At 38.4% G+C, this 15,402-nt stretch overlaps 4 protein-coding genes across 5 annotated transcripts in view; 1 reads left to right on the forward strand and 3 right to left on the reverse strand.

The window, feature by feature from the left end:
- Positions 1 to 1,809, reverse strand: part of LOC110380020 (esterase FE4) — a 23,352-nt gene extending 21,543 nt beyond the window's left edge. For both annotated transcript variants that reach the window (XM_049841961.2, XM_021339910.3), the window contains exons 1-2: positions 1,499 to 1,809; positions 111 to 1,393 (exon numbers count right to left, since the gene is read on the reverse strand). In XM_049841961.2, coding sequence (XP_049697918.2) covers positions 111 to 1,393; positions 1,499 to 1,675 — 1,460 coding nt within the window. In that variant the 5' untranslated portion in view covers positions 1,676 to 1,809. The remainder of the gene's footprint in view (positions 1 to 110; positions 1,394 to 1,498) is intronic.
- A 4,457-nt stretch (positions 1,810 to 6,266) lies between these two features.
- Positions 6,267 to 8,666, forward strand: LOC110370334 (para-nitrobenzyl esterase). The gene is made up of 3 exons (XM_021326086.3): positions 6,267 to 6,551; positions 6,777 to 8,053; positions 8,304 to 8,666. Exons 1-3 carry the CDS (start codon positions 6,372 to 6,374, stop codon positions 8,512 to 8,514), a joined length of 1,668 nt encoding a protein of 555 aa, XP_021181761.3. The 5' UTR covers positions 6,267 to 6,371; the 3' UTR covers positions 8,515 to 8,666.
- Positions 8,667 to 9,663: 997 nt separating this feature from the next.
- Positions 9,664 to 11,908, reverse strand: LOC110377023 (esterase FE4). Its single transcript, XM_021335733.3, has 3 exons — positions 11,653 to 11,908; positions 10,237 to 11,492; positions 9,664 to 9,921 (listed from the first exon to the last, which is right to left on the reverse strand). The coding sequence occupies exons 1-3, from the start codon at positions 11,851 to 11,853 to the stop codon at positions 9,744 to 9,746; spliced, it is 1,635 nt and encodes a 544-aa protein (XP_021191408.3). The 5' UTR covers positions 11,854 to 11,908; the 3' UTR covers positions 9,664 to 9,743.
- Positions 11,909 to 12,979: 1,071 nt separating this feature from the next.
- On the reverse strand, positions 12,980 to 15,219 carry LOC126054924 (esterase FE4). The gene is made up of 3 exons (XM_049841972.2): positions 14,865 to 15,219; positions 13,458 to 14,737; positions 12,980 to 13,242 (listed from the first exon to the last, which is right to left on the reverse strand). Exons 1-3 carry the CDS (start codon positions 15,042 to 15,044, stop codon positions 13,038 to 13,040), a joined length of 1,665 nt encoding a protein of 554 aa, XP_049697929.2. The 5' UTR covers positions 15,045 to 15,219; the 3' UTR covers positions 12,980 to 13,037.
- Between the last annotated feature and the right edge of the window lie 183 nt (positions 15,220 to 15,402).

Raw genomic sequence — 15,402 nt, forward strand, 5'->3', positions numbered from 1 at the left:
AGAGAATGTCACTGAGTTTATACGCACGTGGCTGGTTACATCTAACTGCCGAATAACCTAGGTGTAGCCGCACTTTGGGCTTCAGCCGTAACATAAATATGCATACTCACCCAGTTTTAATGAAATTATGCCAAATCTCACGAACAACTTTTTTCATTTTCTTAAACTCCGGGGATACCTGGGACTCACCATGATGTGTGAAATTCTGCATATCATACACAGCCATAGACTGAGCGCAATGATTAGCTCCTCGTATATTAGTATGAGGTACCAAGGGCACATCCTCGTCTACAAAGGAATATTCATACAAATATACTTGATTATTACCCGCCTCTGCATGTAGTTTCACAGCCCAAAGCATGGGATAAGCAAATATTGTATCAGTAAAAAAATCGATGTATCTCAAAATATTGTCATCGCCGACTGGCTTGTCCCCAAAATAAAACTTCTGTATCGTGTTAGCCACTTCTTCTCTTTGTTCATCAGAATCAAACTTCAGGTCGGCTGGCAAAAAATCAGAAAACTTTTCGTTCATCTTGTGCTTCCAATCGTCATATATCATAACGCGAACCAATCCTTCCATTTCAGCGAATCCATACAACACAGGTAATTTCCTGTAGTTACCACTCTTAAATATAGTTAGAGGAGATTCTGTCAGAAATGCTCCATCTCCTGTATCGCGTTCCACACATGGACCAAATACGAATGTAGCATCAGTTCTATCGAAGAAATGATCTGAGGTTAACAGTTCCATCGGAGCTGTCTTGTAGAACTTTTCTAAAGCATAAATATCATCTACGTTATCGAAGTTTAACTTTTTGGCATGGGCCTTAGCAATTTCCACAGGATCTCGCTGAACAGTAAATGCGGCCAAGTTTCCACCACTTTCAGGTATAACTCGGTGAAATAACCCTTCGGCTGATTTGGAGAGCATTAACAGATCTACTGAAGCAGACCCAGCACTGCTACCTACAATAGTAACATCATCAGGGTTACCGCCGAAGCTGGCGATGTTCTTCTGCACCCAGCGCAGCAGCGCCACCTGGTCCTTCATGCCAGCATTGCCTGGCGCGTCCTCAGTGCCGAGACATAGGAATCCATGGATGCCGAGACGATAGTTGAATGTAACCAGAATAAAATCCTTTGTCTTCATCAACTGCGTCGCCTTAATACTTTCGCCATAGCCAATTATAAAAGCCCCACCATGGACATAGACTACCACCGAAAGGTTTTTTTCCTTCGTATTTGGTACAAATACATTAGCAATGAGACAATTTTCTTTTGTAACTAAAGATTTAGGCATGAATTCCACAGGAAACTCAGCCTGCGGACATATAACTTTCTCGTCAACAGCGTCAAATGGTTCTAGCCACACAGGTGCTGGAAGGGGTGCCTGAAAAAATATTTAAGTACTTACTTTAAATATAGGTCATATCTTTAATGACTTATGTTGCTTATTTTGATTGATCTACACTGATTGACATACAAAAAAACTTACTTTGAACTTGTCCTGGCCCGTAGGCGCGGTGGCGTAGGGTATGTTGTAGAAGGTGTATATATCTTCAGAGGGGTGCTTGCGCCCGCGCACCGGCCCTTGCGCAGTCCTCACCTCGCGCCACTCGTCGTCAGCCAGCACGGCCGCGCACATGAACACCACACACGTCCACCACTTCATCTCTACGACTAGGTACTAATTGATAGTACGTTGCTCAATTTATATTATACAGTTTATATTTATCTCTCGTATTATATTTTATTATTTTCATGCGTCAGAATAAGTGCATCTCTTAATTACGACTGCCAAGGATGAGTAGGGTAAGCATTTATATACATAAATAAATTATAATTGCCTATCATTGTTATGTAAGCCGATCGCCATGATTAGGTTATCAGTATTATCAGTACAAAATGTTCAATTACCTTCATGAACATGTAATGCTTTGTGCTTTTTGGGGTACCGCAATCGATAAGCATACTTTTTAATACAGACAACCTGGAAAGTTTATCAAAGGAATCGTACTCCATTTGCTAAAAACCACTCCTTACTTGGCTGATAAATTTTTCATGAACTAGAAATAAATTAATCTGTAGGTCAGTTAAAAATATCTTTAGTTTTAATTAACTCCTAAGCCCATTTAAAACCTGTACTGCGATTCTATAAAACTCGATCAACAACTCGCATTTCACTTCGATTCGTAATGTCATTTCATACTTTAGGGGAGGTAGGGGAGGGATGGGCACTTTTTCACAATTTATTGCATAAAAAATCAGATTTTACAGAATTCTTGGATCAAATTTAGTAATTCAAATTTCACCCTCTTCCTGTCAACCGATTGGTCTGAAATTTTGTATACACCTTTAATTAAATCCAATATGGCCGCCGGCACAAAATGGCACAGCCCCCTCAATATGGGTATCAAATGAAAGGGCTACACAAGTAGAATACTGTCAGCAACCCCAGCGGGGCCCAACAGGGCCAAGGCCTGCCTGCACGTCGATTCTATAAAATTCGAACAACAACTCGCATTTCACTTCGCTATTCACTCTCACTTCGCATTCGATTCAGAACGACCTTGATTTTGCATTCTGTAAACATCACCTAATCACTTGCGAAGTGAAGTGAGCTCGACATCGACCAATGCTGTGCTAGTGACTTCCCCACTCGACAAAATGTCAACCGAGATTAATTAGTTTTTAATTTTATCAGTTTTGACACAGAATTTTAGCTAAATATGATGTTTTAGTTATAATTTGTTATTGTAAATAATTTGAGGCAGCTTTTAAGTATAAAATAAACAGAAATCTCTAAATTCGTGCTATGAATATAATCTATGCTTACCCTACGAAAAAAAATACTGACAGCGCCAATTTGCCTTTCTTGCTGATTTTGAGGAAACCTTATATATTTTTTTACTACGGCATATTGTTCAGAGCTTCCACTACTTCATTTATGCAACGAGATGCAGACGGTTGCGATAAATAAGTTCTGATGCCCTCTTTAATAACCTTCTGGTAACTGCCACTAGCCAAGAATGATAAAGTACATAGTATCTGTGAAACAATAAATCAATAAAAAATGTAATACCTACTTTATCTGGATTTAGTGAAAACAAAATTGAGACCAATTTGGTTATTTTCATGCTTAAGAGAATACCAATATTATAACTGAAGTACAGAGTCTTTTGAAAACATATCAGCTGGCGGGGAAACCACATAAAGGGAATACTCCTTATTAAGAACTAAGTGTTTTTCTTATTATTGTGTGCTTGATTACAATTTTTCAACTATAAACTGTGTCAATACTTACTTTTACACGAGTTGTAAGTCCTTTGCCTCGACGTTTTGTGGGCTTTATCAGGGGCAGTAAATCAGACTCTAGTTGGTCAATTAGCTCCTTTGACAATCTATATATGCTCACATAGTCATCATCGCGAGTTAATAAAGATAAACTACGAATTCTAGCAGATTGTTGACGCTTTTCTAAATTATCTAAAGCATGAGCTTCTTCTAATAAAGATTTAAGCAAAAACATTCTAGCCATCGTTAAAGGTAGGCACTTAATCACTTTAAAACACTTAGAACTTTATTTAAACACTATTTTAAATATAATAGTCTCTAGATCAAGTTGGCAACGGTACCTGAAACAAGATTCTATAAAGGATTTTTCGCGCAGATTTATAACCTCACAAAGGAGATTGGGCAAGAATGTATGAAGTTTGGTCCAAATGTCCACCACGAACGAGACCTATATAATTAAATAGCCCACTTAATTTAGAATAACTTTTACTAAGAAAGTAAAAAAAAAACAATGCCAAAAAAAAATTATTGCCAAAAATGTATCCTTAATTTTCGGTAGTTTTTGTATGTTATCATTATTATTTTTTGTATGTTATCATTATTATTTTACTCCACTTCCATTTCCGCACTTTATGTAAAACTAAGATGAGTAAGACACATTTGCATTTAAACAGACCATATTTTTTGCCCGATGGATGTACGAATCACTAACCAATTGAGGCGTCAAAAGTGCTTGAATATACTCAGCGGTGCCTGGATCTACGAAAGTTCAATGTAACTGGTGGTGTCTTCTGAACAATTCTATTTTGTCAGACGTTACAGAAAGTACGAAAATCGAACAACACGAAAAGTAATTGAAAAAATGAAATTGAAAAAGTCTATAAAATGGTTTATTTGATTTTGCTATAACTTTTTTCTGGCATTATATTTTTTTTTACTTTCATAACAAAAAATGTTCTATATTTAACGGGCTATCTAGCCATATAGGTCTCGTTCGTGGTGGACATTTGGACCGGAATCGCCCATTGTCCTTTTCACTGACGAAGAAGAGCAAAAATTTAGAAATTATACATTACATGGTATGTCCAAGCCTCCCTACCATAGGGAGCATTGGACACTTTTGACTTAGTTTATGAAAAAAAAATCGGTAAAAAAACTTTTAAGTTAAACGGTTTTATCTTATGTGAAAACTAGAAAATAAAAAATAGTTACTTACCTGTCAACCTACGTAGGTGGTCCCGGTCATATTAGACTAAAATAAAAACGTGGGGCCCATTAACTATTGCTGTAGTACTCTCTTCTAAAGGTATAATAGGTGTGGATTGCATCGACTTACTATAATTGTAACTGGAGATTTTGACAATCAATAATTAATAATAGAAAATACACATACCTTTCATTAGTTTTCTCTTTATAACGATCCGAAACCGCAACAAAATATTTAAGTACTTTTACGAGTGTTTGTTCTTGACAACTCACAGAAATGACAGATAGTCTATGGATGAACACCGTTACCAGTCGGTAACGTAAACTACCCAATAAAAAAAAACAAAACTATGATCAGAAATCAGAATAAAAGGACCCCTTTATTCTGATTTGATCATGTCTCCCAACTGCCCATCTCTCCCTACCTATAGATAGACAGATTTTGACAGATCTGTCAAAATCTCGACTTTGATTTAGTTCAACTTGTCAACACGCTCGATAGTGTAGCGCTAGTGTAGTTTGACAATGTCAATCACGAAACTTTAAGGTAGAATTCCGTGGGTCGCGATTGTCGCAGCCGCGCGCGACAAAAGTCAATCTATGAAAATGTATGGCACCGCTGCCGAGGGCTGCGACAGTCGCGCGCGGACGACGAATTTCGTGAGCCGCTCGCGGCCGTACGCTTCTCAACATGGTCTAGCGCTTAATAACATCTATAGAATTTTAGTAAAACCAGAATTAAATTTTTGACAATGCCGCGAGCAGCTTACGAAATTCGTCGGCCGCGCGCGACTGTCACGGGCCTCGACAACGGTGCCATACATTTTCATAGGTTGACTATTGTCGCGTCCACGGAATTCTACCTTTAGATCGAAGTCGAAGTGAGAGTGATGTCGAAGTGAGTTGTGATATTTTATAGAATCGACATGCTGTTCCACAACAAATATTGCTCTCAATTGCAAAAAACAGTGATTCTCTTTACCATAGGGACATATTTAGACTTCGGACATAATATATTTCATATTTATTTATTTACTAACTTTGTTTTTGCTTTTAAGTATTTCAATTTTTAAATTGCTCAGTCATGATGAAAAAAAAAATTGTCTTGTCAGGATGACCGACAAATTACACTTATCTTAGTTAGCACGCGTCATAATCAATTACTTTAGCGTTACCTAACTTTTGTTTTCTATTGCGAAACATATTTATCGACGTAACTACATGATCGAAGACACTTGTTCTTACTGCCCAGTTCCCAAGTTACTCAGAATCGGCTGTAAATATGATTGCAGAAGTCATACAACATCCACTCTCTTCAAATTCGTCTTTTCCTTTTCTCAACATCATTGCTTCATCTTTCATGTTCCTTTCAGGCAACTAATACATATTTTCCTTGAGCTTTCCTGTTTTTTTACCCACATATATGTGAATACTTTAGAGACACCTTTGAAATAAAAAAACCGTAAATACCCGTAGCGCAGAAAGGGGGAGAAATGGCCCATTCACGGTTCCGAGGAGTTGGTCTTATTAATATCTGCTTTGTGCTCAAGCAAATTGTTTACCACAGAGCATCAATATCAGGAACACGTAAGTAAACATTAATTATTTCTTCTAAAAATTAATTCAAATGCCTTCAAATAATTATTGTTTCCAAAGAAATTATACAAAAAAATTACACCTTAAAATTGGTCGTTTGTTTATTTGGTATTTAATTTATCAGTCACTATCGAATTATCTTATACGTGGCCAAAAACATAGATAATGTTCAGTATTATTGTAGACAGTTACTAACCACGCCTAACGTATTTCGAAGTAACACAAAAAAATAGAAAAAATACTTACTGGGGCTCGATGACCGATTTGAAACCATGAGGCGACTGTTAATAGTGTTATGTCTAGTAGTGTTAAGTAAATGTGATGATAATGAGTGGCGGCAAGTGCGAACCGCGCAAGGACACGTGCGTGGGCGCAGGGACCCAGAAGGTGGACTGTACGCTTTCTATAATATACCCTACGCTATCGCTCCACGGGGAAGAGAAAGGTTTAAGGTAAGTCTTAATTTTCATGCAAAAATAATAATAACTTTTAATATTTATCTAATCGATAGGAACTTATTAAATGAATAAAGACCAAAGTATCAAAACAGCTCAGATTAGATCAGAATGGAAAAATATAACCTCACAATTATAGAACACTTGGTATCCACTTCAACTTAGTCTTTTAAGTAAAATAAATATAACACGTTACATATACACGTTTATTTCAATTTTCAGGCACCTTACCCTCCACCAGTGTGGCTACAACCTCTGGACGCTGTAGATAAAGGCATCATTTGTATGCAAAGTCCTTCACCATTCATAGACACCAAGTCTAAGACTATGCAGGAAGACTGTCTTATTGCGAATGTCTATGTCCCCGATACTGAGGATAAAAATCTACCGGTCATAGTATACGTCCATGGAGGGGCGTTTGAATTAGGATATGGAGACATGATAAAACCTACAAAATTAGTGAAGACTAAAAAAGTTATAGTTGTCAACTTCAATTATAGACTTGGAGTACATGGGTTCCTGTGCCTGGGCTCCAACACTGCTCCTGGCAACGCTGGTCTTAAGGACCAGGTGGCTTTACTTCGCTGGGTAAAAAAGAACATCGCTAATTTCGGCGGCAACCCAAATGACGTCACAATAGCAGGCTATAGTGCTGGTTCAGTGTCTGCAGATCTGTTGATGCTCTCCAAATCTGCTGAGGGTCTGTTTAACAAAGTGATTCTGGAAAGTGGGGCAAGCGTAGGCTCAATTGCAATTCAAATGGATCCTCTGGAAACCGCTAAAACCTACGCAAAATTGTTGAACTTCAGTGACTTTGAAGACTTTCATGCCTTAGAAGAGTTTTATGCAACAGCTCCTTTAGATTCAATACTTTTAAGTACATTTTTACAAAGAAAAGATAGTACCGTTTTCTTCTCGCCGTGCATTGAACGCAAAGGGAAAGGGGCTTTTCTGGAAGATTCCCCAGTCAACATTATAAAGAACCGTAAATACAAAAAAGTTCCCATTTTGATAGGAACAAGCAACTTGGAAGGATCGCTACACATACCTATTTTTGCAAAATGGAAAGACGGTTTGAATCAGAAATTTTCAGATTTCCTTCCAACTGACTTGCAATTCGAAAACGATGCAGAAAGGGATGAGATTGGTAAAAAAGTAAAAGAATTTTACTTCGATGACCAGCCAATAGCTGAAGAAACTATTCTAAAGTCTCTTGAGTACTTCGGTGATCTTACTTTTGGCTATCCTACCTTAAAACACGTTAAACTACATGTAGAAGCCGGTCATGACCAAATATATTTGTATGAATATTCCTTTGTGGATGACAGTACTCCTTATGTGCCATTCACGGAGGTTCGTGGAGCTGGCCACTGTGCTCAGACTACGGCAGTACTTGATGGGGGCGGCCCTATGGTGCCCGATGAAAGTAATATATCTGAACAATACAAGCAAATTAAAGCCTCAATAAGAGAAATGTGGTTAAACTTCGCTACCAAGGGGTAAGAAACCATTTAGTTTTTATTTATATATTCGTATGTAAGAAAAAAATCTAATTCTACTTATGCAGCTCTTTTTATATCGATGGCAAAAATCATGCTCTTGTTCTAACATAGTTTTTAAACGAGAAAAAAGACAACATAATAATATTATGTATTCATAAGGACCGTTGCGTTGGTTAATAATAGTCTTTCGGTAGCACTTTCGGTATAATACAACTAATAAAGTAACTAAGTAAATAATATGTTTCAGAAAACCTGTACCAGAAGAATCAAACCTACCTGCGTGGCCCGTGGCGAATGAAAATGGAACCCCATACATGTCCATAGGAGATGTCATAGAACTGGATGATGGAGTATACCTTGGAAAACGTGGACAATTCTGGGAAGACATCTACCAGAAATATTATAAAGCGCCGGTGCCTCCACCGCAGCCGCCACCGGAGAAACACACAGAACTATGAACAATTTAACAACTTTTAAACGTAAAGATAATGACGAGTTTGCACCATTGTCCGGCACAGTGATTCACATAATGTTTCTTCTGGTCTAATCGCTTAAGCAAACAGTAACAAATTGCGTGCGAATAAGTATTTTTTAAATGTCTGCGAAATGACGAATGAGTTTTTGTTCGTAAACAATTTAGGTGGAATCACACTATAAGAGCTACAAGGAAAAGATGAAATAAAATACGTACAGTAAAAACTATACTTTGGCGGTCTGGTTAAGAATTAAGTAGCACTACTTCCAAATGAGTCTAACCTTGATTTCAGAAAAACAATCATAATGTAACAATGCCTATTGTAATGTCTAGCACATCGTCGTAGTCATTAAGGTAAAAACTTCAATTTTTATGTAATGTTTCTTTAAGTATTAGCTTTTAACTTTGAACGTAGTACTAGTGGGAAGAATTTCGGAAACGTGATTCAAGACCCGAATCTGTATTGCATCTGTTTCTGAAATAAAACTTCATGGTAAATAATCTGTAACTCCCATGCAGAATCGGGTTTGCTACTTCGATCTTTTACTAATAGGAGCTTTAGAGGATACATGTAACAGAAACCTGATCCAACAGACACACTGTTATCGTCCGTAAAATCACTGCTATTCTAAAATTAGTAGGCGTTGTGCAGATCGGTCAAAGTCAAATTATTTTATTTTATACTAGCTTTCCGCCCGGTTTTGCCCGCGTCGTGTTCGGTTATATCGCGTTTCCAAGATAACTCTTCAAAAGTCCGGGATAAAAACTATTCTTTTCTTTCTCAAGGTCAACTCCATCTCAGTAACTTTATTAAAATCAGTTCAGTGGTTTAGAAGTGAAAGCGTAACAGACAGACAGAGTTGCCTTCGCATTTATTATCTCAGTAGGGATACGCCTTTACAAGCACTTGTGAACGTCAAAAATATAAATAAGTTTGATTCTAGAATGCCCAATGTAAGAAGTAGCTTCCTATGGAGAAGAACGGGCAAGTAACTCCATGGCCTGAACTCGTAGTCGTACATATTGCTATTGTTGTGAAAGGTTGTGTAAGAAGTAGGCCTTTCTTGCCCTTATTCCTTTTTACATAAAGAAGTGAACTGAACAAGAAGGTAAAATAAAAGAAAAGCCTGTCTTACTCTCAGGTGCGTCCTTTAACGCATTTTATTTCATTCTACACTATAACTTCAACTATACACATACTTATTTCTGCCGTTACTGGGGCGGTACCGGTGCCCGATAATGTCTATCGTAGAGATCATTCCAGAACTGTGCTCGCTTCTCCAAGAATGCTCCAGCCAGCTGCAGTGGTTGGTTCAGAATCATATATGGACTGCCATCTGCACCTACAGTCGGCCAAGCGGGCAAGGACGATCCATTCAACACAGGCATTCTGGAAAATTCAGATTAAATTGATGAGTTCAAGAGATCGGAAAATAATACTTTACTTCTATCACACTATGTAAGTAAAAATAATGAGTCAGAAACTGTGTGCCTCTATGACTAACATAAAAACTGTTTGTGAACGAGTTTTGCAATGTTAACTTCTCTGCTTTAATAAATATTCATTAATGTGAACTGTAGGTACATAAACTTAAAGTGATGTTAAATTCTCTCCATTTTGTAACTGGATAAATATATGGGATATTAGCAATATCGCAATAAGGCCTACAGATTTTTGGTTAAAATTTTAATGTACGTAACTTACCCATGTACAGCAAAGTTGGTCCATAATTCCCTCATCGTGGCTTTCATTTGTTGGTATTCCACCGACAATGTACTCTCGTCACTGCTTACGTCGAATATGGCGACAGATTGAGCACAATGCCCAGCACCACGCACCTTCGTGTATGGAACAAACGGAGTACTCTCATCCACAAAAGAATATTGATATAAATATATTTGATCATGTCCAGATTCTATGAGCAACTGCACTGTTCTCAAAGTAGGATAATTAAACATTACATCTCCGAAGTATTGAATGTACGACAATATTGTGTCTTCGCTGACCGGCTGGTCACCAAAATAAAGTTCTTTAACTTTTTTAGCCGTCTCTTTCTTCTCTTCCATATTGTCAAATTGCAAATCACCTGGCAAGAACTCCGAAAAATTTTCGTTCATAGCCATTTCCCACCTTTTAAACTTGTTTTTTTCGAGCAACCCTTCCATATTGCTCGTCCCAATTAAAATAGGAACTTTTCTATAATTGCCACTTTTGATTATATTGTACGGCGAATCATCCAAAAAACTTTGTTCACTAGTTTGGCGTTCAATACACGGTGAATGGAATAGTGTAGAATCCGTTCTTTGGGCGCTGTGAAACAATGACTGTAGAGGAGTGTTTTTATAAAAGTCTTCTAATGCGGCCAAATCATCTACATTTGTAAAGTTTAACGTTTTAGCCCAATCCTTAGCATATTCAAGTGGATCTAACTGAACCGCAAGAGAGGATACGGCAGCTCCACTTTCCGGGACTACTTTTCTAAAAAGCCCTTCTGTTGTGTTTGACAACATCAGCAACAGAGTTGATATTGACCCTGCGCTGCCGCCCGTCACTGTGACGTCATCAGGATTGCCTCCAAAGCTAGCGATGTTATCCTTCACCCAGCGGAGTAATGCCACTTGGTCCTTCAATCCAGCGTTGCCGGGAACATCGTTTGTGCCCAGACACAGGAACCCATGTACTCCAAGTCGGTAATTAAAGTTGACTACAATTACTTTTTTAGTTTTAACTAAGTATTTAGGTGCCAGAAAAGCCCCGTATCCTAGTTCGAATCCTCCTCCATGTATGCTTACTATTACAGGCAGATCTTTCTCATCAGTGTCCGGGACGAATATGTTCGCAATGAGACAATCCTCCTGCATCGTTAAAGACTTTGTGGGTTTTGTTGGAATCTGCATACAAATTACACCTTTGTCGACTGCTTCCCGTGGTTGCTCCCATACTGGACCCGGAAGCGGAGCCTGAAATTTATCAAATTCCAAGTAGTAGGCAACTGCAATACCTCAAATGAGTGAGTTATAGTCTAACTAAGGTACAATATTCACAAATTGAGATAAAAATGTAATCATGAGTTGGAAATGATTCAGTGCTGTAATCGTAAACAAGGAAAATGTGAAGTACCTTAAACCGGTCCGGTCCGGATGGCACGGTGGCATACGGTATATTATAAAAGGAGTACAGTCCGAAGGCCGGGTCCCTGCGCCCGAGCAAGTCTCCTTGTGCAATATGTACTTTCCGCCACTCACCCTCATCGCAATTAGTGAAAGCGGCCACTGATAAAACTATCAATATTGGAATCGTCACCAAATACATTATTTTCATGATCACTATCAGAAGTTCGGCGGAACAGCCGAAGTGCAGATAGAGACTGGCCTTCAACAATATATATATCTACTGCTCTTCATGTCCCCCGCTTCACCGCTTGCCCCGCGCTCAGCTTTGAACAAGGCAACCACAAGAGCGCGCGCACACTAAAAACTTTTAATGGGCCGACAATTGATTTGGGTTCATAAACCGGTATGAAGATGAAGGAAGTACACTCGTTACAAAGATCAGGTATTTGTTAGGTATCAGAGCAACTAAAAGCTTTGATTGAATTTACGATTTTCTAAATAAAATATTTTTTCAATCGACAAAATCGACAGTCGGCCGACTAAAAGTTTGTAGTGTGCGCGCGTTCTTAGTAACTGACAATAATGATAATAATGACACCACGCTGTTAAAATGTTTAATACATAAACATTCAGGCAAAAAAACTTAACCTTTTTTGGAAAGAGTGGTTTTTTGATTAACATCTCGGTTTATTTTAAGAACATCACGAGTACTTAGCTAAATAAAAGTTTTATAAATATAGTTTATACTTTTGAGCTCATTCTTAAGCTTCAGGCACATATTCAGGTGCAGGAGATGGCTTCACAGGACCTCGATAATCATCGTCCTACCTATACAGCATCCCAGAAAGAAGCCCTACAGAATGTCGCTATTCATTTCTGTTAATGGACCCACCGACATGTATAGTTAAGCCACCTTAGTTGCCTGACATAGTTGGCACAAAGCATTTAGTGGCTCAATTAACAGATTGTGTGCCGTCGGTGTGAACGATTGATAGGTATACGAACTTTGACTGGTTTCGAAAGATATGATAACACAACTGATTAAACCAACCCAGCTGTCCCGCAAATCTCTGCTGTTCTAAAAATGGTAGGCGTTATTTACATCGGCTTGAATTCATACGACAAATTCGTTCAAGCATTCAATAGTAACCTGATTTTAGGAACCAACATTAATGCAAACTACAACTACCTACTGGTAGTCAAGTCTATTAATTGCACAAGCAATGAAAACTAAGAGGAAGAAATAACTGAAGGACAGTGAAGAAATAACAGACAGGAAAACAGTGAAGGATACGCAAAGATTTGGGAAAATCAAAACCTTTTCAACTCACGCAGAAGTTTTAACACATTTTATTTAAGCATATTCTTCAAAGCTACGTCTTAATATTATGATCACAGCTCTAAGTGGTCTAGTGGAGGCTGAGGTGGCGGCACCGGTTGCAGATAATATCTTTCGTAGATATCAAACCAAAATTTTGCCCTCTTCTCCATGAATGCTCCACCCAGCTGGACTGGTTGTTTTAGAGACATATGTGGACTGCCATCTGCACCTACTGCCGGCCAAGCGGGCAAGGATGATCCATGCAACACAGGCGTTCTAAAAAATAATAATTCATTAAAAATGTAACAGTGCAAATATTTTTGTATCTTTCATTCTATACACATTCATAAATAAGACTTTAAAGTGATATAAAAATCTCTCTAGGTATTCTGTGCTCGTGTCTGTCAAGCTATTGGTTGCTGGAAATATAATGGGACCAAATCGCAATTAGGTCTAAAGATTTAGTTTAAACTTTAACAAATACAACTTACCCATGTACAACGAAGTTGTACCACATATCCCTGATAGTGGATTTCATTTGTTTGTATTCCACCGTCAAATTGCTTTCGTCATTGGTTACAAAAGGAACTCCGTCGAGTACGGCACCCGTTTGAGCACAATGACCAGCACCACGCACCTTCGTGAAAGGTACAAACGGAGTACTCTCATCCACAAAAGAGTATTGATATAAATATAATTGATCATGGCCAGATTCTACGTGTAGCTTGACTGATCTTAAAGTAGGAAAATTGAACATAATGTCGCCGAGGTATTCAACATAAGTTAATATTGTGTCTTCACCGACCTGCTGGTCACCAAAATAGAATTCTTTAACTTTCTTAGCTATTTCTTCCTTTTCCTCCTTATTGGCAAATTGCAAATCACCGGGCAGAAAATCTGAAAACTTTTCATTCATAGCAACTTTCCAGGTTTCCAAATTGTGTATTTGAACTAATCCTTCCATATTGCTGGTCCCAATTAATATAGGAACTTTTCTGTAATTACCACTTTTGATTATATTGTACGGTGAATCATCTAAAACTCTTTCTTCACTAGTTTGGCTTTCAATACACGGCGCGTGTAACAAAACAGAGTCTGTTCTTAAGGTAAGTGTACTAATGAGCAATGACTCTAGTGGAGTATTTTTATAAAATTCTTCTAATGCATTAAAATCTTCGACATTAGTAAAGTTTAACATTTGAGCGTAAATCTTAGCATCTTCATGTGGATCTAACTGAACCGAAAGAGAGGACACGGCAGCTCCACTTTCCGGGATTACTTTATTGAAAAGTCCTTCTGCTGTCTTTGACAACATCAACAAATGAGTTGATATTGACCCTGCACTGCCGCCTGTCAGTGTGACGTCATCAGGATTGCCTCCAAAGCTAGCGATATTCTTCTTCACCCAGCGAAGCAGTGCCACTTGGTCCTTCAATCCAGCGTTGCCGGGAACATCGTTCGTGCCCAGACACAGGAACCCGTGTACTCCAAGTCGGTAATTAAAGTTGACTAAAATTACTTTTTTAGTTTGTACTAAGTACTTAGGTGACACCATGGCCCCATAACCAATTTCAAATCCTCCTCCATGTATGTTTACTATTACAGGTAAACGTTTCTCATCAGTGTCCGGGACGAATATATTCGCAATGAGACAATCTTCCTGCACTGTTTTAGACTTTATGTCTATGAATTTTGTAGGAGCCTGCATACAAATGACACCTTTATCGACTGCTTCTAATGGTTGCACCCATACTGGTTCCGGGAGCGGAGCCTGAAAATGTTCAAATTTTCAACGTAGTAACTATGATTCTACGAGTAAAACAGCTGCAATATTCAATATTTTTGACATCTAATTAAAATAAAATAGGAATATTGTAAACAAGGAAAATGTGAAGTACCTTAAACCGGTCCGGTCCAGATGGCACGCTGGCGTACGGAATATTATAAAAGGCGTACAGTCCAAAGGCCGGGTCCTTGCGTCCGAGCAAATCTCCTTGTGCAATATGTACTTTCCGCCACTCACCCTCATCACATTTAGTTAAAGCCACCACTGATAGAACTATCAATATGAGATTCATCACTAATTTAAGAACTAGGTTGTTAATTTAACAATGAAGGTCCGAAATTTTGGCAAGTGCAAGGTGCAGACTGTTGTCGTTGTCAATAGCGGCTCAACCTCTCCCTGCCCCGCGCTCCGCCGCTTGCGTCCCGCATTTAGCAAGGCTGCTATTGGTCATTGCCCTTCAACCACCATGCCGTATAAATACTTTATATAGTTCTTCAAACTTTGAGGCAGTGACCAAGGAAGTTCGTGTTTTTTTTTGAACTGTCATTTTTCAACTTTGAAGTTCAAATCGTTTTCATCATCGCATCGTTTTAATTTGTGATTTCATGTCAAGAAATGTTACTCGTGTGCTCGTGCGTACTTACCTTAAG

The sequence above is a fragment of the Helicoverpa armigera genome, chromosome 5, assembly GCF_030705265.1.
Source record: "Helicoverpa armigera isolate CAAS_96S chromosome 5, ASM3070526v1, whole genome shotgun sequence".
NCBI lineage: Eukaryota > Metazoa > Arthropoda > Insecta > Lepidoptera > Noctuidae > Helicoverpa > Helicoverpa armigera.